At 48.0% G+C, this 26,744-nt stretch overlaps 1 protein-coding gene across 1 annotated transcript in view; it reads left to right on the top strand.

Moving 5' to 3' along the window:
* Positions 1 to 23,536, top strand: part of LOC139374553 (GDNF family receptor alpha-4-like) — a 63,359-nt gene extending 39,823 nt beyond the window's left edge. The window contains exons 7-9 of the mRNA XM_071115546.1: positions 13,608 to 13,742; positions 20,536 to 20,723; positions 23,390 to 23,536. Coding sequence (XP_070971647.1) covers positions 13,608 to 13,742; positions 20,536 to 20,723; positions 23,390 to 23,536 — 470 coding nt within the window. The remainder of the gene's footprint in view (positions 1 to 13,607; positions 13,743 to 20,535; positions 20,724 to 23,389) is intronic.
* Positions 23,537 to 26,744: the final 3,208 nt, after the last annotated feature.

Consider the following 26,744-nt stretch of genomic DNA (forward strand, 5'->3'; position numbering starts at 1 on the left):
TCCATTTACCCTCTACTCCCCCTACCAGGTATCCATTTACCCTCCACTCCCCCTACCGTGTATCCATTTACCCTCCACTCCCCCTACTGTGTATCCATTTACCCTCTACTCCCCCTACTGGGTATCCATTTACCCTCTACTCCCCCTACCAGGTATCCATTTACCCTCCACTCCCCCTACCAGCTATCCATTTGCCCTCCACTCCCCCTACCGTGTATCCATTTACCCTCCACTCCCCCTACCGGGTATCCATTTACCCTCCACTCCCCCTACCGGGTATCCATTTACCCTCCACTCCCCCTACCAGCTATCCATTTGCCCTCCACTCCCCCTACCGTGTATCCATTTACCCTCCACTCCCCCTACCGGGTATCCATTTACCCTCTACTCTCCCTACGGGGTATCCATTTACCCTCCACTCCCCCTACCGTGTATCCATTTACTCTCCACTCCCCCTACCAGGTATCCATTTACCCTCTACTCCATATACCAGGTATCCATTTACCCTCCACTCTCCCTACCAGGTATCCATTTACCCTCCACTCCCCCTACCAGGTATCCTTTTAGCCTCCACTCCCCCTACCGTGTATCCATTTACCCTCCACTCCCCCTACCGTGTATCCATTTACTCTCCACTCCCCCTACCAGGTATCCATTTACCCTCTACTCCATATACCAGGTATCCATTTACCCTCCACTCTCCCTACCAGGTATCCATTTACCCTCCACTCTCCCTACCAGGTATCCATTTACCCTCTACTCCCCCTACGGGGTATCCATTTACCCTCCACTCCCCCTACCGTGTATCCATTTACTCTCCACTCCCCCTAACAGGTATCCATTTACCCTCTACTCCATATACCAGGTATCCATTTACCCTCCACTCCCCCTACCGTGTATCCATTTACCCTCTACTCCCCCTACCGGGTATCCATTTACCCTCTACTCCCCCTACCAGGTATCCATTTACCCTCCACTCCCCCTACCGTGTATCCATTTACCCTCCAACTCCCCCTACCGTGTATCCATTTACCCTCTAATCCCCCTACCGGGTATCCATTTACCCTCTACTCTCCCTACCGGGTATCCATTTACCCTCCACTCCCCCTACCGTGTATCCATTTACTCTCCACTCCCCCTACCAGGTATCCATTTACCCTCTACTCCATATACCAGGTATCCATTTACCCTCCACTCCCCCTATTGGGTATCCATTTACCCTCTACTCCCCCTACCAGGTATCCATTTACCCTCTACTCCATATACCATGTATCCATTTACCCTCCACTCTCCCTACCAGGTATCCATTTACCCTCCACTCTCCCTACCAGGTATCCATTTACACTCCACTCCCCCTACCGGGTATCCATTTACCCTCCACTCCCCCTACCAGGTATCCTTTTAGCCTCCACTCCCCAACCCCTACCGGGTATCCATTTAGCCTCCACTCCCCAACCACTACCGGGTATCCATTTAGCCTCCACTCCCCAACCCCTACCGGGTATCCATTTAGCCTCCACTCCACTCCCCCTACCAGGTATCCATTTACCCTCTACTCCCCCTACCGGGTATCCATTTAGCCTCCACTCCCCCTACTGTGTATCCATTTACCCTCCACTCCCCCTTACCGTGTATCCATTTACCCTCCACTCACCCTACCGGGTATCCATTTACCCTCCACTCTCCCTACCAGGTATCCATTTACCCTCCACTCCCCCTACCGGGTATCCATTTACCCTCCACTCCCCCTACCGGGTATCCATTTACCCTCCACTCTCCCTACCAGGTAGCCATTTACCCTCCACTCCCCCTACCGGGTATCCATTTACCCTCCACTCCCCCTACCAGGTATCCTTTTAGCCTCCACTCCCCAACCCCTACCGGGTATCCATTTAGCCTCCACTCCCCAACCCCTACCGGGTATCCATTTAGCCTCCACTCCCCAACCACTACCGGGTATCCATTTAGCCTCCACTCCCCAACCCCTACTGGGTATCCATTTAGCCTCCACTCCACTCCCCCTACCAGGTATCCATTTACCCTCTACTCCCTAATCCCTACCGTGTATCCATTTACCCTCCACTCCCCCTACCGGGTATCCATTTACCCTCCACTCCCCAATCCCTACCTTGTATCCATTTACCCTCCACTCCCCCTACCGGGTATCCATTTACCCTCCACTCCCCCTACCAGGTATCCATTTACCCTCCACTCCCCCTACCGGGTATCCATTTACCCTCCACTCCCCCTAACAGGTATCCATTTATCCTCCACTCCCCCTACCGTGTATCCATTTACCCTCCACTCCCCCTACCGTGTATCCATTTACCCTCCACTCCCCCTACTGTGTATCCATTTACCCTCCACTCCCCCTAACGGGTATCCATTTACACTCTACTCCCCCTACCGGGTATCCATTTACCCTCCACTCCCCCTACCGGGTATCCATTTACCCTCCACTCCCCCTACCGTGTATCCATTTACCCTCTACTCCCCCTACCGGGTATCCATTTAGCCTCCACTCCCCCTACTGTGTATCCATTTACCCTCCACTCCCCCTTACCGTGTATCCATTTACCCTCCACTCCCCCTACCGGGTATCCATTTACCCTCCACTCCCCAATCCCTACCGTGTATCCATTTACCCTCCACTCCCCCTACCGTGTATCCATTTAGCTTCCACTCCCCCTACCAGGTATCCATTTACCCTCCACTCCCCCTACCGTGTATCCATTTACCCTCCACTCCCCCTACCGTGTATCCATTTACCCTCCACTCCCCCTACTGTGTATCCATTTACCCTCCACTCCCCCTACCGGGTATCCATTTACCCTCTACTCCCCCTACCGGGTATCCATTTACCCTCCACTCCCCCTACCAGGTATCCATTTACCCTCCACTCCCCCTACCGTGTATCCATTTACCCTCCACTCCCCCTACCGTGTATCCATTTACCCTCCACTCCCCCTACCAGCTATCCATTTTTCCTCCACTCCCCCTACCGTGTATCCATTTACCCTCCACTCCCCCTACCGTGTATCCATTTACCCTCCACTCCCCCTACCAGCTATCCATTTGCCCTCCACTCCCCCTACCGTGTATCCATTTACCCTCCACTCCCCCTACCGGGTATCCATTTACCCTCTACTCCCCCTACCGGGTATCCATTTACCCTCCACTCCCCCTACCAGGTATCCATTTACCCTCTACTCCCCCTACCGTGTATCCATTTACCCTCCACTCTCCCTACCGGGTATCCATTTACCCTCTACTCCCCCTACGGGGTATCCATTTACCCTCCACTCCCCCTACCGTGTATCCATTTACTCTCCACTCCCCCTACCAGGTATCCATTTACCCTCTACTCCATATACCAGGTATCCATTTACCCTCCACTCCCCCTACCGTGTATCCATTTACCCTCCACTCCCCCTACTGTGTATCCATTTACCCTCTACTCCCCCTACCGGGTATCCATTTACCCTCTACTCCCCCTACCCGGTATCCATTTACCCTCCACTCCCCCTACCGTGTATCCATTTACCCTCCACTCCCCCTACCGTGTATCCATTTACCCTCTACTCCCCCTACCGGGTATCCATTTACCCTCTACTCCCCCTACCAGGTATCCATTTACCCTCCACTCCCCCTACCAGCTATCCATTTGCCCTCCACTCCCCCTACCGTGTATCCATTTACCCTCCACTCCCCCTACCGGGTATCCATTTACCCTCTACTCTCCCTACCGGGTATCCATTTACGCTCCACTCCCCCTACCGTGTATCCATTTACTCTCCACTCCCCCTACCAGGTATCCATTTACCCTCCACTCCCCCTACCGTGTATCCATTTACTCTCCACTCCCCCTACCAGGTATCCATTTACCCTCTACTCCATATACCAGGTATCCATTTACCCTCCACTCCCCCTACCGTGTATCCATTTACCCTCCACTCCCCCTACCGTGTATCCATTTACCCTCTACTCCCCCTACCGGGTATCCATTTACCCTCTACTCCCCCTACCAGGTATCCATTTACCCTCCACTCCCCCTACCGTGTATCCATTTACCCTCCACTCCCCCTACCGTGTATCCATTTACCCTCTACTCCCCCTACCGGGTATCCATTTACCCTCTACTCCCCCTACCAGGTATCCATTTACTCTCCACTCCCCCTACCGTGTATCCATTTACTCTCCACTCCCCCTACCAGGTATCCATGTACCCTCTACTCCATATACCAGGTATCCATTTACCCTCTACTCCCGCTATTGGGTATCCATTTACCCTCTACTCCCCCTACCAGGTATCCATTTACCCTCTACTCCATATACCAGGTATCCATTTACCCTCCTCTCTCCCTACCAGGTATCCATTTACCCTCCACTCTCCCTACCAGGTATCCATTTACCCTCCACTCCCCCTACCGGGTATCCATTTACCCTCCACTCTCCCTACCAGGTATCCATTTACCCTTCACTCTCCCTACCAGGTATCCATTTACCCTCCACTCTCCCTACCGGGTATCCATTTACCCTCTACTCCCCCTACGGGGTATCCATTTACCCTCCACTCCCACTACCAGGTATCCATTTACCCTCTACTCCCCCTACCGTGTATCCATTTACCCTCCACTCCCCCTACCAGGTATCCATTACCCTCCACTCCCCCTACCGGGTATCCATTTAGGATCCAGTCCCCTACCAGGTATCCATTTACCCTTCACTCCCCCTACCGTGTATCCATTTACCCTCCACTCCCCCTACCGGGTATCCATTTACCCTCCACTCCCCCTACCAGGTATCCATTTACCCTCCACCCCCCCTACCAGGTATCAATTTACCCTCCACTCTCCCTACCAGGTATCCATTTACCCTTCACTCTCCCTACCAGGTATCCATTTACCCTCCACTCCCCCTACCGTGTATCCATTTACCCTCCACTCCCCCTACTGCGTATCCATTTACCCTCCACTCCCCCTACCGGGTATCCATTTACCCTCTACTCCTCCTACCGGGTATCCATTTACCCTCCACTCCCCCTACCAGGTATCCATTTACCCTCCACTCCCCCTACCGTGTATCCATTTACCCTCCACTCCCCCTACCGTGTATTTATTTACCCTCCACTCCCCCTACCAGCTATCCATTTTTCATCCACTCCCCCTACCGTGTATCCATTTACCCTCCACTCCCCCTACCGTGTATCCATTTACCCTCCACTCCCCCTACCAGCTATCCATTTGCCCTCCACTCCCCCTACCGTGTATCCATTTACCCTCCACTCCCCCTACCGGGTATCCATTTACCCTCTACTCCCCCTACCGGGTATCCATTTACCCTCCACTCCCCCTACCAGGTATCCATTTACCCTCTACTCCCCCTACCGTGTATCCATTTACCCTCCACTCTCCCTACCGGGCATCCATTTACCCTCTACTCCCCCTACGGGGTATCCATTTACCCTCCACTCCCCCTACCGTGTATCCATTTACTCTCCACTCCCCCTACGGGGTATCCATTTACCCTCCACTCCACCTACCGTGTATCCATTTACTCTCCACTCCCCCTACCAGGTATTCATTTACCCTCTACTCCATATACCAGGTATCCATTTACCCTCCACTCCCCCTACCGTGTATCCATTTACCCTCCACTCCCCCTACCGTGTATCCATTTACCCTCCACTCCCCCTACCGGGTATCCATTTACCCTCTACTCCCCCTACCAGGTATCCATTTACCCTCCACTCCCCCTACCGTGTATCCATTTACCCTCCACTCCCCCTACTGTGTATCCATTTACCCTCTACTCCCCCTACTGGGTATCCATTTACCCTCTACTCCCCCTACCAGGTATCCATTTACCCTCCACTCCCCCTACCAGCTATCCATTTGCCCTCCACTCCCCCTACCGTGTATCCATTTACCCTCCACTCCCCCTACCGGGTATCCATTTACCCTCCACTCCCCCTACCGGGTATCCATTTACCTTCCACTCCCCCTACCAGCTATCCATTTGCCCTCCACTCCCCCTACCGTGTATCCATTTACCCTCCACTCCCCCTACCGGGTATCCATTTACCCTCTACTCTCCCTACGGGGTATCCATTTACCCTCCACTCCCCCTACCGTGTATCCATTTACTCTCCACTCCCCCTACCAGGTATCCATTTACCCTCTACTCCATATACCAGGTATCCATTTACCCTCCACTCTCCCTACCAGGTATCCATTTACCCTCCACTCTCCCTACCAGGTATCCATTTACCCTCCACTCCCCCTACCAGGTATCCTTTTAGCCTCCACTCCCCCTACCGTGTATCCATTTACCCTCCACTCCCCCTACCGTGTATCCATTTACTCTCCACTCCCCCTACCAGGTATCCATTTACCCTCTACTCCATATACCAGGTATCCATTTACCCTCCACTCTCCCTACCAGGTATCCATTTACCCTCCACTCTCCCTACCAGGTATCCATTTACCCTCTACTCCCCCTACGGGGTATCCATTTACCCTCCACTCCCCCTACCGTGTATCCATTTACTCTCCACTCCCCCTAACAGGTATCCATTTACCCTCTACTCCATATACCAGGTATCCATTTACCCTCCACTCCCCCTACCGTGTATCCATTTACCCTCCACTCCCCCTACCGTGTATCCATTTACCCTCTACTCCCCCTACCGGGTATCCATTTACCCTCTACTCCCCCTACCAGGTATCCATTTACCCTCCACTCCCCCTTCCGTGTATCCATTTACCCTCCACTCCCCCTACCGTGTATCCATTTACCCTCTACTCCCCCTACCGGGTATCCATTTACCCTCTACTCCCCCTACCAGGTATCCATTTACCCTCCACTCCCCCTACCGTGTATCCATTTACCCTCCAACTCCCCCTACCGTGTATCCATTTACCCTCTAATCCCCCTACCGGGTATCCATTTACCCTCTACTCTCCCTACCGGGTATCCATTTACCCTCCACTCCCCCTACCGTGTATCCATTTACTCTCCACTCCCCCTACCAGGTATCCATTTACCCTCTACTCCATATACCAGGTATCCATTTACCCTCCACTCCCCCTATTGGGTATCCATTTACCCTCTACTCCCCCTACCAGGTATCCATTTACCCTCTACTCCATATACCAGGTATCCATTTACCCTCCACTCTCCCTACCAGGTATCCATTTACCCTCCACTCTCCCTACCAGGTATCCATTTACCCTCCACTCCCCCTACCGGGTATCCATTTACCCTCCACTCCCCATTCCAGGTATCCTTTTAGCCTCCACTCCCCAACCCCTACCGGGTATCCATTTAGCCTCCACTCCCCAACCACTACCGGGTATCCATTTAGCCTCCACTCCCCAACCCCTACCGGGTATCCATTTAGCCTCCACTCCACTCCCCCTACCAGGTATCCATTTACCCTCTACTCCCCCTACCGGGTATCCATTTAGCCTCCACTCCCCCTACTGTGTATCCATTTACCCTCCACTCCCCCTTACCGTGTATCCATTTACCCTCCACTCACCCTACCGGGTATCCATTTACCCTCCACTCTCCCTACCAGGTATCCATTTACCCTCCACTCCCCCTACCGGGTATCCATTTACCCTCCACTCCCCCTACCGGGTATCCATTTACCCTCCACTCCCCCTACCAGGTATCCATTTACCCTCCACTCCCCCTACCGGGTATCCATTTACCCTTCCCAACCCCTACCAGGTATCCATTTACCCTCCCCAACCCCTACCAGGTATCCATTTACCCTCCACTCCCCCTACCGGGTATCCATTTACCCTCCACTCCCCCTACCAGGTATCCATTTACCCTCCACTCCCCCTACCGGGTATCCATTTACCCTTCCCAACCCCTACCAGGTATCCATTTACCCTCCCCAACCCCTACCAGGTATCCATTTACCCTCCACTCCCCCTACCGGGTATCCATTTACCCTCCCCAACCCCTACCAGGTATCCATTTACCCTCTACTCCCCCAGGTTCTTTTGGTCGCCTGGCGGAGATATTCAGACAAATTGTTGTTGTTTTTTACCGAAATGTTTGGTGATAGACTAGGAGTACTTTAAGTTCAATTCTCTCTGTGGGTTAATATTTCTGTATTTTTCTGAATACTGTTTTATGTTTCCTGGTTTTGCTCTCAATTACTCTCAATTATAATTATTAATAGCAATGGATTTTCTGAGTCATGTCAATGCTCAAATCACTTTTATTTGTGTGTGTATAATTCCCCTTTAATCTAGCAATAGAGGAATGTGTCAGACTAGTGATGTTTCTGCTGTTAGGCCTACTGCTGCAGTACATCATGACAGAGATGGCGAAACAATCGTCACCCAATTGACACAAATAATTATTATATACTGTAGTTCTGTCAGGTAAGTCTACTTTGCGGTTAACATTTAATTGAGAAGGTTTTTGGGGAATGTCTACCCACAAGACGGTTATCATTAGCATCGCCAACTGGCTACATACACAGAGTGATAGACAGACGCACGCACCAAACAGACAGACTGGCAATATTGCTGGAAATTAATTGGCTGATATTGTGTTAGGTTTGGCTTTTTAAGCCAATAGAGGCTAACCAGGGGTGGGATAATGTCTTTAATTGGATAGTAGCTGGCAGCTTTATGTTTATGACAGTTTGCGATGGAAAACATGTCAAAAATGCATGTACCTTTAGAATTGATTGGCGAGCTACTCATAGGCTCACAATCTACCTGTTGGAGAGCCCTAGCTTAACTACCTACCTGTTGGAGAGCCCAGGCTTAACTATCTATCTGTTGGAGAGCCCTGGCTTAACTATATACCTGTTGGAGAGCCCTGGCTTAACTATCTACCTGTTGGAGAGGCCAGGCTTAACTATCTACCTGTTGGAGAACCCTGGCTTAACTACCTACCTGTTGGAGAACCCTGGCTTAACTACCTACCTGTTGGAGAGGCCAGGCCTAACTATCTACCTGTTGGAGAGCCCTGGCTTAACTACCTACCTGTTGGAGAGGCCAGGCTTAACTATCTACCTGTTGGAGAGCCCTGGCTTAACTATCTACCTGTTGGAGAGCCCTGGCTTAACTACCTACCTGTTGGAGAGGCCAGGCTTAACTACCTACCTGTTGGAGAGCCCTGGCTTAACTACCTACCTGTTGGAGAGGCCAGGCTTAACTACCTACCTGTTGGAGAGGCCAGGCTTAACTATCTACCTGTTGGAGAGCCCAGGCTTAACTACCTACCTGTTGGAGAGCCCAGGCTTAACTACCTACCTGCTGGAGAGCCCTGGCTTAACTATCTACCAGTTGGAGAGCCCTGGCTTAACTATCTACCTGTTGGAGAGCCCTGGCTTAACTATCTACCTGTTGGAGAGCCCTGGCTTAACTATCTACCTGTTGGAGAACCCTGGCTTAACTATCTACCTGTTGGAGAGCCCTGGCTTAACTATCTACCTGTTGGAGAGCCCTGGCTTAACTATCTACCTGTTGGAGAGCCCTGGCTTAACTATCTACCTGTTGGAGAGCCCTGGCTTAACTATCTACCTGTTGGAGAGCCCTGGCTTAACTACCTTAACTAACTTCTCTACCTGTTGGAGAGCCCTGGCTTAACTATCTACCTGTTGGAGAGCCCTGGCTTAACTATCTACCTGTTGGAGAGCCCTGGCTTAACTATCTACCTGTTGGAGAGCCCTGGCTTAACTATCTACCTGTTGGAGAGCCCTGGCTTAACTATCTGCCTGTTGGAGAGCCCTGGCTTAACTACCTTATCTACCTGTTGGAGAGTCCTGGCTTAACTACCTTATCTACCTGTTGGAGAGCCCTGGTTAAACCAAATGCAGGGTATTCATCAGCCCTCAACTGTTAAAAGCAAGATGGAGTTAGAGACCGGGAGAAAATCTCAACTAACAGTAGACTGAGAGATACTTGCTGTTAGGTGCCTAGGGGCCAGAGAGAATTGGATGGAGGTACATTTGAAGAATCATCAAGATAGCTGCAAGGCTCTGTCTCCAAACATTCCCCCATTCAACAGAGAGAAAACACAACACATTTTCCAGGGCTTCATCCCAAATGGCACCCTATTTTGCCTAAGTATACTATATAGGTGATAGGGTGCTATTTGGGATGAAGCCCAGAAAACCAGTCAACCCACAAACAAATACTGTGGGTTAGGGTGTTTCTGCACACAGACACTGTGGGTTAGGGTGTTTCTGCACACAAACACAGCTCACCTGTCTTCTCCAACTGAAGCTTTAGTCTCAAAACTCAACAAGGCTTTCATCTTCTATCATTAAATATTCCCCGTTCATAGTCTGTGGAAAACAATATGCTCTGGGAATTGTTATTTTGAAACAGAACATTTATATTTAAGACTATTAGTAGTTGTAACGGTCATCGTATGAAGGAGAGGTCCAAAGCGCAGCGTGGTAAGTGTTCATCTTGATTTTTAATACGAATAGTGAACACTGAAACAAAAACAATAAAACGACAAATGAACTGACCGGTGAAATAAAACACAGAACAGAAAATAAACACCTACGAAGCACAAGTGGGAAAAGGCTACCTAAGTATGATTCTCAATCAGAGACAACTAACGACACCTGCCTCTGATTGAGAACCACACCAGGCCAAACGCAAACACAACATAGAAAACGGAACATAGACTACCCACCCAACTCACGCCCTGACCATACTAAAACAAAGACATAATAAAATAACTAAGGTCAGAACGTGACAGTAGTGCAACATGTGAATATTTGTGTCAGAGCAGTCTGCCTCAACCAACATGTGTCAGAGCAGTCTGCCTCAACTAACACATGTGTGTCAGAGCAGTCTGCCTCAACCAACATGTGTGTCTGAGCAGTCTGCCTCAACCAACATATGTCAGAGCAGTCTGTCTCAACCAACATGTGTGTCTGAGCAGTCTGCCTCAACCAACATATGTCAGAGCAGTCTGCCTCAACCAACATATGTGTGTCAGAGCAGTCTGTCTCAAACAACATATGTCAGAGCAGTCTGTCTCAACCAACATGTGTGTCAGAGCAGTCTGCCTCAAACAACATATGTGTGTCAGAGCAGTCTGCCTCAACCAACATATGTGTGTCAGAGCAGTCTGCCTCAACCAACATATGTGTGTCAGAGCAGTCTGCCTCAACCAACATGTGTTTCTGAGCAGTCTGCCTCAACCAACATATGTGTGTCAGAGCAGTCTGCCTCAAACAACATATGTCAGAGCAGTCTGTCTCAACCAACATATGTCAGAGCGGTCTGTCTCAACCAACATATGTGTGTCAGAGCAGTCTGCCTCAAACAACATATGTGTGTCAGAGCAGTCTGCCTCAACCAACATATGTGTGTCAGAGCAGTCTGCCTCAACCAACATGTGTGTCTGAGCAGTCTGCCTCAACCAACATGTCTGAGCAGTCTGCCTCAACCAACATATGTGTGTCAGAGCAGTCTGCCTCAAACAACATATGTCAGAGCAGTCTGTCTCAACCAACATATGCACAGAGCAGTCTGTCTCAACCAACATATGTGTGTCAGAGCAGTCTGCCTCAAACAACATATGTGTGTCAGAGCAGTCTGTCTCAACCAACATATGTGTGTCAGAGCAGTCGGACCTCAACCAACATATGTCAGAGCAGTCTGCCTCAACCAACATATGTGTGTCAGGGCAGTCTGCCTCAAACAACATATGTGTGTCAGAGCAGTCTGCCTCAACCAACATATGTCAGAGCAGTCTGCCTCAAACAACATATGTGTGTCAGGGCAGTCTGCCTCAAACAACATATGTCAGAGCAGTCTGCCTCAAACAACATATGTGTGTCAGGGCAGTCTGCCTCAACCAACATATGTGTGTCAGAGCAGTCTGCCTCAAACAACATATGTGTGTCAGAGCAGTCTGCCTCAAACAACATATGTCAGAGCAGTCTGTCTCAACCAACATATGTGTGTCAGAGCAGTCTGCCTCAAACAACATATGTGTGTCAGAGCAGTCTGTCTCATCCAACATATGTGTGTCAGAGCAGTCTGCCTCAAACAACATATGTCAGAGCAGTCTGCCTCAACCAACATATGTGTGTCAGGGCAGTCTGCCTCAAACAACATATGTGTGTCAGAGCAGTCTGCCTCAACCAACATATGTGTGTCAGAGCAGTCTGCCTCAACCAACATGTGTGTCTGAGCAGTCTGCCTCAACCAACATGTCTGAGCAGTCTGCCTCAACCAACATGTGTGTGTCAGAGCAGTCTGCCTCAAACAACATATGTCAGAGCAGTCTGTCTCAACCAACATATGCACAGAGCAGTCTGTCTCAACCAACATATGTGTGTCAGAGCAGTCTGCCTCAAACAACATATGTGTGTCAGAGCAGTCTGCCTCAAAAAACATATGTCAGAGCAGTCTGCCTCAACCAACATATGTGTGTCAGGGCAGTCTGCCTCAAACAACATATGTGTGTCAGAGCAGTCTGCCTCAACCAACATATGTGTGTCAGAGCAGTCTGCCTCAACCAACATGTGTGTCTGAGCAGTCTGCCTCAACCAACATGTCTGAGCAGTCTGCCTCAACCAACATATGCACAGAGCAGTCTGTCTCAACCAACATATGTGTGTCAGAGCAGTCTGCCTCAAACAACATATGTGTGTCAGAGCAGTCTGCCTCAACCAACATGTGTGTGTCAGAGCAGTCTGCCTCAACCAACATGTGTGTGTCAGAGCAGTCTGCCTCAACCAACATATGTCAGAGCAGTCTGCCTCAACCAACATATGTGTGTCAGGGCAGTCTGCCTCAAACAACATATGTGTGTCAGAGCAGTCTGCCTCAACCAACATATGTCAGAGCAGTCTGCCTCAAACAACATATGTGTGTCAGGGCAGTCTGCCTCAAACAACATATGTCAGAGCAGTCTGCCTCAAACAACATATGTGTGTCAGGGCAGTCTGCCTCAAACAACATGTCTGTCTCAACCAACATATGTGTGTCAGAGCAGTCGGTCTCAACCAACATATGTCAGTGCAGTCTGTCTCAACCAACATATGTCAGAGCAGTCTGCCTCAACCAACATATGTCAGAGCAGTCTGCCTCAAACAACATATGTGTGTCAGAGCAGTCTGCCTCAACCAACATGTGTGTGTCAGAGCAGTCTGCCTCAACCAACATGTGTGTCTGAGCAGTCTGCCTCAACCAACATATGTCAGAGCAGTCTGCCTCAAACAACATATGTGTGTCAGAGCAGTCGGTCTCAACCAACATATGTCAGAGCAGTCTGCCTCAAACAACATATGTGTGTCAGAGCAGTCTGCCTCAACCAACAGGGTTGCACAATTAGATTCCCCATCTGATTGTGTATTTTAAATGTTGCATAGATGTCTCATTTCACATCTCTCCCCCCACCTTCTATCCCTCCCTCCCGCCCTGCCTCTCTCTCACCCTCCCGCCCTGCCTCTCTCTCACCCTCCCGCCCTGCCTCTCTCTCACCCTCCCGCCTTCTCTCTCTCACCCTCCCGCCCTGCCTCTCTCTCACCCTTCCGCCCTGCCTCTCTCTCACCCTCCCGCCCTGCCTCTCTCTCACCCTCCCGCCTTCTCTCTCTCCAGGCAGTACAATAACGCCTAACTACCTGGATAACTCGACGTCTAATGTGGGTCCGTGGTGTTCGTGCTCTGCCTCCGGGAACCACAGGGAGCAGTGCGATGACTTCCTGGAATATTTCCATGACAACATCTGCCTGAGTGAGTGACAGCACCAGTCAACGTGCACTATAGTAACCGTAGAAACACTGTCAATCAACAACAACACACTATAAATGTAGTAACACTGCCGCCAAAACACTCCAACTGTAGTAACACTGACAAATTCATGCAACACCATCAACATTGTCTGCCATAACACCACTAACACTATGGACAAGTGTTTCAGCCCCTCAACATACTGTACAATAAACTGGTGTTAGTTCAGCTGCCTCTCTGGAGATTCCTCATCAGTTAAGGTAGTTAAGCCAGGGCTCTCCAACAGGTAGATAAATGAGTTAAGGTAGTTAAGCCAGGGCTCTCCAACAGGTAGATAAGTGAGTTAAGGTAGTTAAGCCAGGGCTCTCCAACATGTAGATAAGTTAGTTAAGGTAGTTAAGCCAGGGCTCTCCAACAGGTAGATAAATTAGTTAAGGTAGTTAAGCCAGTGCTCTCCAACAGGTAGATAAATTAGTTAAGGTAGTTAAGCCAGTGCTCTCCAACATGTAGATAAGTTAGTTAAGGTAGTAAAGCCAGGGCTCTCCAACAAATAGAGACATGAGTTAAGGTAGTTAAGCCAGGGCTCTCCAACAGGTAGATAAGTTAGTTAAGGTAGTTAAGCCAGGGCTCTCCAACAGGTAATTAAGTTAGTTAAGGTAGTTAAGCCAGGGCTCTCCAACAGGTAGATAAGATAGTTAAGCCAGGGCTCTCCAACAGGTAGATAAGTTAGTTAAGATAGTTAAGCCAGGGCTCTCCCACAGGTAGATTTACTTTTCCCACCCATGGTTAGCCACTATTGGCTTAAAAAGCCATTTTTTTCCCAGCAATATTGCCCATCTGTCTATGTGGTGCATGTACAGTTGAAGTCAGAAGTTTACATACGGGTTTTAATGACTCCAACCTAAGTGTTTTTCAACCACTCCACAATTAACAAACTATATTTTGGCAAGTCGTTTAGGACATCTACTTTGTGCATGACATAGGTCATTTTTCCAACAATTGTTTACAGACAGATTATTTCACTTATAATTCACTGTATCACCATTTCAGTGGGTCAGAAGTTTACATACACTAAATTGACTGTACCTTTAAACAGCTTGGAAGTTTCTAGAATATGGTATCATGGCATTAGAAGCTTCTGATAGGCTAATTGACATAATTTGAGCCAATTGGAGGTGTACTTGTGGATGTATTTCAAGGCCTGCCTTCAAACTCAGTGCTTCTTTGCTTCACATCATGGGAAATTCAATAGAAATCAGCCAAGACCTCAGACAAAAATTGTAGACCTCCTCAAGTCTGGTTCATCCTTGGGAGCAATTTCCAAATGCCTGAAGGTACCACATTCATCTGTACAAACAATAGTACGCAAGTATAAACACGATGTGCCCACGCAGCCGGCATACCGCTCAGGAAGGAGACTCATTCTGTCTCCTAGAGATGAACGTACTTTGGTGTGAAAAGTGCATGTGATGAAATAAATAAATCCTAAAATAAATAATTATCTCTTATTATTCTGATATTTCACATTCTTAAAATAAAGTGGTGATCCTAACTGACCTAAAACAGGGAATTGTTACTAGGATTAAATGTCAGGAATTGTGAAACTGAGTTTAAATGTACTTGGCTTAGGTGTATGTAAACTTCAGACTTCAACTGTACATATGAGACGAGTAATGTAGGATATGTAAACATTATTAAAGTGGCGTTATATAAAGTGACTAGTGATGCCTTTATTAAGTCCATTTACTTAAGTGGCCAGAGAGTTGAGTCTGTATGTAGGCAACAGCCTCTCTATGTTAGTGGTGGCTGTTTAACAGTCTGATGCCCTTGAGATAGAAGCTGTTTTTCAGTCTCTCGGTCCCAGCTTTGATGCACCTGTACTGACCTCGCCGTCTGGATGATAGCGGGGTGAACAGGCAGTGGCTCGGGTGGTTGTTGTCCTTGATGATCTTTTTGGCCTTCCTGTGACATCGGGTGCTGTAGGAGTCCTGGAGGGCAGGTAGTTTCCCCCCGGTGATGCGTTGTGCAGACCTCACTCTCTGGAGAGCCTTGCAGTTGAGGGCGGTACAATTGCCATACCAGGCGGTGATACAGCCCGACAGGATGCTCTCGATTGTGCATCTGTCAAAGTTTGTGAGTGTTTTAGATGACAAGCCACATTTCTTAAGCCTCCTGAGGTTGTGTGGGTGGATTTCAGTTTGTCAGTGATGTGTACGCCGAGGAACTTAAAATCGATCCACCTTCTCCACCCCTGCTCGTCGATGTGGATGGGGGGGGCTCCCTCTGCCGTTTCCTGAAATCCACAATCATCTCCTTTGTTTTGTTGACATTGAGTGAGAGGTTATTTTCCTGACACCACACTCCGAGGGCCCTCACCTCTTCCCTGTAGGCCGTCTCGTTGTTGTTGGTAATCAAGCCTACCACTGTAGTGTCGTCTGCAAACTTGATGATTGAGTTGGAGGCATGCATGGCCACACAGTCATGGGTGAACAGGGAGTACAGGAGAGGGCTCAGAACGCACCCTTGTGGGGCCCCAGTGTTGTGGATCAGCGGGGTGGAGATGTTGTTACCTACCCTCACCACCTGGGGGCGGCCCGTCAGGAAGTACAGTACCCAGTTGCACAGGGCGGAGTCGAGACCCAGGGTCTCGAGCTTGATGACGAGTTTGGAGGGTACTATGGTGTTAAATGCTGAGCTGTAGTCGATGAAAAGCATTCTCACATAGGTATTCATCTTGTCCAGATGGGTTAGGGCAGTGTGCAGTGTGGTTGAGATTACGTCATTTGTGGACCTATTGGGGCGGTAAGCAAATTGGAGTGGGTCCAGGGTGTCAGGTAGGGTGGAGGTGATATGATCCTTGACTAGCCTCTCAAAGCACTTCATGATGACGGAAGTGAGTACTACGGGGCGGTAGTCATTTAGTTCAGTTATCTTTGCCTTCTTGGGTACAGGAACAATGGTGGCCATCTTGAAGCATGTGGGGACAACAGAATGGGATAGGGATTGGTTGAATATGTCCGTAAACACACCAGCCAGCTGATCTGCACATTCTCTGAGGATGCGGCTAGGGATGCCTTCTGGACCGGCAGCCTTGCGAGGGTTAACACGTTTAAATGTTTTACTCAAATCAAATGTTATTTGTCACATACAGTGCCTTGCGAAAGTATTCGGCCCCCTTGAACTTTGCGACCTTTTGCCACATTTCAGGCTTCAAACATAAAGATATAAAACGGTATTGTTTTGTGAAGAATCAACAACAAGTGGGACACAATCATGAAGTGGAACAACATTTATTGGATATTTCAAACTTTTTTAACAAATCAAAAACTGAAAAATTGGGTGTGCAAAATTATTCAGCCCCTTTACTTTCAGTGCAGCAAACTCTCTCCAGAAGTTCAGTGAGGATCTCTGAATGATCCAATGTTGACCTAAATGACTAATGATGATAAATACAATCCACCTGTGTGTAATCAAGTCTCCGTATAAATGCACCTGCACTGTGATAGTCTCAGAGGTCCGTTAAAAGCGCAGAGAGCATCATGAAGAACAAGGAACACACCAGGCAGGTCCGAGATACTGTTGTGAAGAAGTTTAAAGCCGGATTTGGATACAAAAAGATTTCCCAAGCTTTAAACATCCCAAGGAGCACTGTGCAAGAGATAATATTGAAATGGAAGGAGTATCAGACCACTGCAAATCTACCAAGACCTGGCCGTCCCTCTAAACTTTCAGCTCATACAAGGAGAAGACTGATCAGAGATGCAGCCAAGAGGCCCATGATCACTCTGGATGAACTGCAGAGATCTACAGCTGAGGTGGGAGACTCTGTCCATAGGACAACAATCAGTCGTATATTGCACAAATCTGGCCTTTATGGAAGAGTGGCAAGAAGAAAGCCATTTCTTAAAGATATCCATAAAAAAGTGTAGTTTAAAGTTTGCCACAAGCCACCTGGGAGACACACCAAACATGTGGAAGAAGGTGCTCTGGTCAGATGAAACCAAAATTAAACATTTTGGCAACAATGCAAAACGTTATGTTTGGCGTAAAAGCAACACAGCTCATCACCCTGAACACACCATCCCCACTGTCAAACATGGTGGTGGCAGCATCATGGTTTGGGCCTGCTTTTCTTCAGCAGGGACAGGGAAGATGGTTAAAATTGATGGGAAGATGGATGGAGCCAAATACAGGACCATTCTGGAAGAAAACCTGATGGAGTCTGCAAAAGACCTGAGACTGGGACGGAGATTTGTCTTCCAACAAGACAATGATCCAAAACATAATGCAAAATCTACAATGGAATGGTTCAAAAATAAACATATCCAGGTGTTAGAATGGCCAAGTCAAAGTCCAGACCTGAATCCAATCGAGAATCTGTGGAAAGAACTGTTTTGCAAGGAGGAATGGGAAAAAATGTCAGTCTCTCGATGTGCAAAACTGATAGAGACATACCCCAAGCGACTTACAGCTGTAATCGCAGCAAAAGGTGCCGCTACAAAGTATTAACTTAAGGGGGCTGAATAATTTTGCACGCCCAATTTTTCAGTTTTTGATTTGTTAAAAAAGTTTGAAATATCCAATAAATGTCGTTCCACTTCATGATTGTGTCCCACTTGTTGTTGATTCTTCACAAAAAAATACAGTTTTATATCTTTATGTTTGAAGCCTGAAATGTGGCAAAAGGTCGCAAAGTTCAAGGGGGCCGAATACTTTCGCAAGGCACTGTACACATGGTTAGCAGATGTTAATGCGAGTGCAGCGAAATGCTTGTGCTTCTAGTTCCGACCATGCAGTAATATCTTAACAAGTAATCTAACCTAACAATTTCACAACAACTACCTTAAATACACAAGTGTAAAGGGATAAGAATATGTACATATAAATATATGGATGAGTGATGGCCAAACGGCGTAGGCAAGATGCAGTAGATGGTATAGAGTACAGTATATACATACGAGATGAGTATTGTAGGGTATGTAAACATTATATAAAGTGGAATTGTTTAAAGTGGCTCGTGATACATTTATTACATCAATTTTTCCATTATTAAAGTGGCTGGAGTTGAGTCAGTATGTTGGCAGCAGCCACTCAATGTCAGTGATGGCTGTTTAACAGTCTGATGGCCTTGAGATAGAAGCTGTTTTTCAGTCTCTCAGTCCCAGCTTTGATGCACCTGTACTGACCTCGCCTTCTGGATGATAGCGGGGTGAACAGGCAGTGGCTCGGGTGGTTGTTGTCCTTGATGATCTTTTTGGCCTTCCTGTGACATCGGGTGGTGTAGGTGTCCTGGAGGGCAGGTAGTTTGGTCCCGGTGATGCGTTGTGCAGACCTCACTACCCTCTGGAGAGCCCTGCGGTTGTGGGCGGAGCAGTTGCCATACCAGGCGGTGATACAGCCCGGCAGTGTTTTTGGTGACAAGCCGAATTTCTTCAGCCGCCTTCTTCACCACGCTGTCTGTGTGGGTGGAACATTTCAGTTTGTCAGTGATATGTACGCCGAGGAACTTTCCACCCTCTCCACTACTGTCCCGTCGATGTGGATAGGGGGCTGCTCCCTCTGCTGTTTCCTGAAGTCCATGATCATCTCCTTTGTTTTGTTGACGTTGAGTAAGAGGTTATTTTCCTGACAACACACTCCGAGGGCCCTCACCTCTTCCCTGTAGGCCGTCTCGCCATTGTTGGTAATCAAGCCTACCACTGTAGTGTCGTCTGCAAACTTGATGCCGTTGGCCACGGAGAAGGAGAGCCCACAGGCTTTGGTAGCGGGCCGTTGTCAGTGGTACTGTATTGTGCTCAAAGCGAGAAAAAAAGTTGTTTAATGTGTCTGGGAGCAAGACGTTGATGTCCGCGACAGGTTATCTTTTGTAATCTGTGATTGACTGTATACCCTGCGGGGTTATGTAATAATAATAATAATGATAACGGTCTTGTGGGGAGACAGAAACACTTTCCCCAAAAACCTTCTCAATTACATGTTAGCTACAAAGTAGGCTGACAGAACTATACTGTATAATAATTATTTGCATCAATTGGGTGGCGATTATTTTGCCAACTCTGCCATGATGTGCTGTAGCAGTAGGCCTAACAGCAGAAACACAGAAATACTGACATTCCTCTCTTGCTAGATGCACAATGAAAGGGGAATTACAGTCAAAAATCTAAATGTGTTATCATTTTTTTTTACCTCAAAAATGGTCTTCTGATGTGATTTAAGCATTGCCATTGACTCTTCTGATTGTGATTTATAGAATCCACCTCTACCCAAATCTAACTGCCTGTAGCTCAGGACCTAAAGCAAGGATATGCATATTCTTGATACCATTTGAAAGTAAACACTTTGAAGTTTGTGGAAATGTAAAATTAATATTGGAGAATATAACACATTAGATCTGGTTAAAGATAATACAAAGAAAATCTAATGAACCATTCCGTTACTGTTCAAGACTGACCAAGTGTGCCTAGTTGGTTTATTAATACAATTTCAAGTTCATAACTGTGCACTCTCCTCAAACACGGTGTTCTTTCACTGTAAACTCTCCTCAAGACTAAATGAGTAGCTTGTGACATGTTTCATTTTTTAAAGTAGCTCTCATGCTGGAAAATGTTGGAGACCCATGGACTAGAGCCTCCACACACACACACACACACACACCCCTATCTACCTACCCAACTACCTACCTACCCACCCACCCACCCACCCACCCACCTACCTACCTACCTACCTACCTACCTACCTACCTACCTACCTACCTACCTACCTACCTCACTTGACTGTCCTCTGTCATTCTGAACAGGGCAAGCCATGCTAGCGTTTGGGAATGGGACAGGCACGCAGTTCTCCGCAGGAGCAGCAAGCCAACCAGACATGCCCGGCCCAGCTCACACTACCCTCAACAACCACATCCAGCGCCTGGCAACCACCGTCTCTGGCATCACTATGGAAACTGAACTTAACGTCTTGGGAGCACAGATGCCCACTCAGGTAAGTAGTGCATAGGGTGTCATTTGGAACACAGCCCTAATGTGTGTTCCATGATGAGGTAACAGGAGAGAACCTGCTCTAACAGCCAAAATTAGGTAACAGGAGAGAACCTGCTGTAACAGCCACGATGAGGTAACAGGAGAGAACCTGCTGTAACAGTCACGATGAGGTAACAGGAGAGAACCTGCTGTAACAGCCATGATGAGGTAACAGGAGAGAACCTGCTGTAACAGCCATGATGAGGTAACAGGAGAGAACCTGCTGTAACAGCCAAAATTAGGTAACAGGAGAGAACCTGCTGTAACAGCCACGATGAGGTAACAGGAGAGAACCTGCTGTAACAGCCATGATGAGGTAACAGGAGAGAACCTGCTGTAACAGCCATGATGAGGTAACAGGAGATAACCTGCTGTAACAGCCATGATGAGGTAACAGGAAAGAACCTGCTGTAACAGCCATGATGAGGTAACAGGAGAGAACCTGCTCTAACAGCCATGATGAGTTAACAGGAGAGAACCTGCTCTAACAGCCATGATGAGGTACCAGGAGCGAACCTGCTGTAACAGCCATGATGAGGTAACAGGAGAGAACCTGCTCTAACAGCCATAATTAGGTAACAGGAGAGAACCTGCTGTAACAGCCATGATGAGGTAACAGGAGAGATTAGGTAACAGGAGAGAACCTGCTGTAACAGCCATGGTGAGGTAACAGAAGAGAACCTGCTGTAACAGCCATGATGAGGTAACAGGAGAGAACCTGCTGTAACAGCGATGATGAGGTAACAGGAGAGAACCTGCTGTAACAGCCATGATGAGGTAACAGGAGAGAACCTGCTGTAACAGCCATGGTGAGGTACCAGGAGAGAACCTGCTCTAACAGCCATGATGAGGTAACAGGAGAGAAGATGCTGTAACAGCCATGACGAGGTAACAACCATGATGAGGTAACAGGAGAGAACCTGCTGTAACAGCCATGATGAGGTAACAGGAGAGATTAGGTAACAGGAGAGAACCTGCTGTAACAGCCATGGTGAGGTAACAGAAGAGAACCTGCTGTAACAGCCATGATGAGGTAACAGGAGAGAACCTGCTGTAACAGCCATGATGAGGTAACAGGAGAGAACCTGCTTTAACAGCCATGATGAGGTAACAACCATGATGAGGTAACAGGAGAGAACCTGCTGTAACAGCCATGATGAGGTAACAGGAGAGAACCCGCTGTAACAGCCATGATGAGGTAACAGTAGAGAACCTGCTCTAACAGCCATGATGAGGTAACAGGAGAGAGCCTGCTCTAACAGCCATGATGAGGTAACAGGAGAGAACCTGCTGTAACAGCCATGATGAGGTAACAGGTAGAGAACCTGCTCTAACAGCCATGATGAGGTAACTGGAGAGAACCTGCTATAACAGCCATGATGAGGTAACAACCATGATGAGGTAACAGGAGAGAACCTGCTGTAACAGCCATGATGAGGTAACAGGAGCGAACCCGCTGTAACAGCCATGATGAGGTAACAGTAGAGAACCTGCTCTAACAGCCATGATGAGGTAACAGGACAGAACCTGCTCTAAAAGCCATGATGAGGTAACAGGAGAGATGAGGTAACAGGAGAGAACCTGCTGTAACAGCCATGATGAGGTAACAGGAGAGAACCTGCTGTAACAGCCATGATGAGGTACCAGGAGAGAACCTGCTCTAACAGCCATGATGAGGTAACAGGAGAGAACCTGCTGTAACAGCCATGATGAGGTAACAGGAGAGAACCCGCTGTAACAGCCATGATGAGGTAACAGGAGAGAACCTGCTCTAACAGCCATGATGAGGTAACAGGAGAGATGAGGTAACAGGAGAGAACCTGCTGTAACAGCCATGATGAGGTAACAGGAGAGAACCTGCTCTAACAGCCATGATGAGGTAACAGGAGAGAACCTGCTCTAACAGCCATGATGAGGTAACAGGAGAGAACCTGCTGTAACAGCCATGATGAGGTAACAGGAGAGAACCTGCTGTAACATCCATGATGAGGTAACAGGAGAGAACCTGCTGTAACAGCCATGATGAGGTACCAGGAGAGAACCTGCTCTAACAGCCATGATGAGGTAACAGGAGAGAACCTGCTGTAACAGCCATGATGAGGTACCAGGAGAGAACCTGCTCTAACAGCCATGATGAGGTAACAGGAGAGAACCTGCTGTAACAGCCATGATGAGGTAACAGGAGAGAACCTGCTGTAACAGCCATGACGAGGTAACAGGAGAGAACCTGCTGTAACAGCCATGATGAGGTAACAGAAGAGAACCTGCTGTAACAGCCATGACGAGGTAACAGGAGAGAACCTGCTGTAACAGCCATGATGAGATAACAGGAGAGAACCTGCTGTAACAGCCATGACGAGGTAACAGGAGAGAACCTGCTCTAACAGCCATGATTAGGTAACAGGAGAGAACCAGGAGAGACAGCTTGATGTACAGGACACCTCCTGGACAGGACACTAGTCTATCGCAGTCGCTAATTCAGTCCATCCTTATTGTGTAAATGCATTACGTGCAGGAGACTTGCGGTGTAGTGTTGTCTTTTTGTTCAAACAATTCCCTTCTTCCCCAGGTGACTGAAATACAGTTTAAACTGCTACTTCCTAACATAGTTTGTGTCTCCCCATGCAGGTGAATGACAAGGATAGACTGTGGGGTGATGACGGTGAAGACTCAACCCTGCCGGAGCTATTAGACCATGGAGCCCCTCCCCTCTACCTGTCTGCCCTAGGCTGGACCATTCCCCTGGGTCTCTCCCTGCTGCTGTGCTACCAGTAGTCTGGCCTGGCCCTGGGGCTCCATAGACTACACTACACACTGATCGAAACTTGGGGGTGAAGAGAGAGAGAGAGAGAAACACAGAGAGAGAGAGAGAGAGAGAGAGAGAGGATGTATGTACAATGCCTTCAGGAAGTATGCATATTCTTCGACCACATTTTGTGTTACAGCCTGAATTGAAAAAATTATTCTCACCCATCTTGACACAATACCCCATAATGACAAAGTGAATACATCTGGATTTGGTGATTTTCTACCATTCTTCCCTGCAGATTTTCTCAAGCTCCGTTACGTTAGATGGGAAGAGGCAGTGAACAGCAATCTTAATTTTTGTTGATGGGATTCAAGTCTGGGCTTTGGCTGGGCCACTCAAGGACTTTCACCTTCTTGTTTGAAGCAATTCCAGCATTTCTTTGGCTGTTTGCTTGGGGTCATTGTCCTGTTAGACTGGGGTGAAGATGTACGTCCTAAGGTCGTTTGCGCTCTGAAGCAGGTTCTCATCAAGGAATTGCCTATATTTGGCTCTATTCATTGTTCCCTCTAATCTTACCAGTTTGCTAGTCCCTGCCGCTGAAAAGCATCCCCATGGCAGGATGCTGCCACCACTATGCTTCGTGGTAGGGAGGGTGTTAGATGGGTTATGAGCTGTGCCTGGTTTTCTCCAGACATAGCGCTTTACATTCAGGACAAAGTGTAAATGTTTTATCTCATCAGATCACACAATGTTTTGCCTTATGATGTCAGAGTCTTTCACGTGCCTTTTTGCAAACATCCAGGCGTGCTGTCATGTGCCTTTTTCTCAGGAGTGGCTTCTGTCTACCCACTCTCCCATAAAGCCCAGACTGGTGACATGCTGTAGAGACTGTTATCCTTCTGGAAGGTTCTCCCATCTCAGCCAAGGAACTGTAAAACTCTGTGGTCATTGGGTTCTTGGTCACCTCCCTGACCAAGGCTCTTCTTGCCTGGTTGCCACGGGAACTCAGTTTGGTCAGACGGCCAACTCCAGTCTGGGTAGCTCCATATTTTTTCCATTTCCCAATGATGGAGACCACTCAAGGACTTTCACAGGAATTGCTTCAATGGAGACCACTGTGCTCTTGGAAACGTTCAACACTCTAAACTAAGGTATACATTTTACCAGATATATGCCTCATCACATCATGATATTTGTACGTCTGGAGTCAACATGGAGTCTCACTCATCATTATTCGCGATTCATTCAGGACTATCCGTAACCATGGTAGCATCCACATTAATATAGAAGTGTTCAGAAACACCTTCCTAATTGTGTGGCACCCTCTTTTCCCCTCAGAATAGCCTCAATTCATCGGGACATGGACTCTACAAGGTGTCTAAAGCGTTCCACAGGGATACTGGTCCATGTCGACTATACAAGGTGTTGAAAGCGTTCCACAGGGATGCTGGCCCATGTGGACTCTACAAGGTGTCTAAAGCGTTCCACAGGGATGCTGGTCCATGTCGACTATACAAGGTGTTGAAAGCGTTCCACAGGGATGCTGGCCCATGTCGACTATACAAGGTGTTGAAAGCGTTCCACAGGGATGCTGGTCCATGTCGACTCTACAAGGTGTATAAAGCGTTCCACAGGGATGCTGGTCCATGTCGACTATACAAGGTATTGAAAGCGTTCCACAGGGATGCTGGTCCATGTTGACTCTACAGGGTGTCTAAAGCGTTCCACAGGGATGCTGGTCCATGTCGACTATACAAGGTGTTGAAAGCGTTCCACAGGGATGCTGGCCCATGTGGACTCTACAAGGTGTCTAAAGCGTTCCACAGGGATGCTGGTCCATGTCGACTATACAAGGTGTTGAAAGCGTTCCACGGGGATGCTGGCCCATGTGGACTCCGATGCTTCCCAACAGAGATGCTGGTCCATGTTGACTCTACAAGGTGTTGAAAGCGTTCCACAGGGATGCTGGTCCATGTTGACTCTACAAGGTGTTGAAAGCGTTCCACAGGGATGCTGGTCCATGTTGACTCTACAAGGTGTTGAAAGCGTTCCACAGGGATACTGGCCCATGTTGACTCCAATGCTTCCCACAGTTGTGTCAAGTTGGCTGGATGTCCTTTCGGTGGTGGACCATGCTTGAGTGTGAAAAACCCAGCAGCGTTGCAATTTTTGACACAAACCGGTGCACCTGGCACACATCTTTTGTCTTGCCAAGTCACCCTCTGATTGGCACACATACACAATCCATGTCTCAATTGTTGCAAGGCTTCAAAATCCTTCTTTAACCTGTCTCCTCCCCTTCATCTACCTTTGGTCCCCTAAAATGGGAGGATTAGGTACAGGAAGTGCTGTAATTTCTAAATGATTCACCTAATATGGATGAAAATACCCTCAAATTAAAGCTGACAGTCTACATGTTAACCCAATAGTCATGTATCAGGTCTCAGGTCAAATTCAAAGTGCTGGAGTATAGAGGCAAAACATCAACAAGACATGGTCACTGTCCCAATACTTCTGGAGTATAGAGGCAAAACAACAACAAGACATGGTCACTGTCCCAATACTTCTGGAGTATAGAGGCAAAACAACAACAAGACATGGTCACTGTCCCAATACTTCTGGAGTATAGAGGCAAAACAACAACAAGACATGGTCACTGTCCCAATACTTCTGGAGTATAGAGGCAAAACAACAACAAGACATGGTCACTGTCCCAATACTTCTGGAGTATAGAGGCAAAACAACAACAAGACATGGTCACTGTCCCAATACTTCTGGAGTATAGAGGCAAAACAACAACAAGACATGGTCACTGTCCCAATACTTCTGGAGTATAGAGGCAAAACAACAACAAGACATGGTCACTGTCCCAATACTTCTGGAGTATAGAGGCAAAACAACAACAAGACATGGTCACTGTCCCAATACTTCTGGAGTATAGAGGCAAAACAACAACAAGACATGGTCACTGTCCCAATACTTCTGGAGTATAGAGGCAAAACAACAACAAGACATGGTCACTGTCCCAATACTTCTGGAGTATAGAGGCAAAACAACAACAAGACATGGTCACTGTCCCAATACTTCTGGAGTATAGACGCAAAACAACAACAAGACATGGTCACTGTCCTCAATACTTCTGGAGTATAGAGGCAAAACAACAACAAGACATGGTCACTGTCCCAATACTTCTGGAGTATAGAGGCAAAACAACAACAAGACATGGTCACTGTC

Source organism: Oncorhynchus clarkii, chromosome 19 (genome assembly GCF_045791955.1).
Source record: "Oncorhynchus clarkii lewisi isolate Uvic-CL-2024 chromosome 19, UVic_Ocla_1.0, whole genome shotgun sequence".
NCBI lineage: Eukaryota > Metazoa > Chordata > Actinopteri > Salmoniformes > Salmonidae > Oncorhynchus > Oncorhynchus clarkii.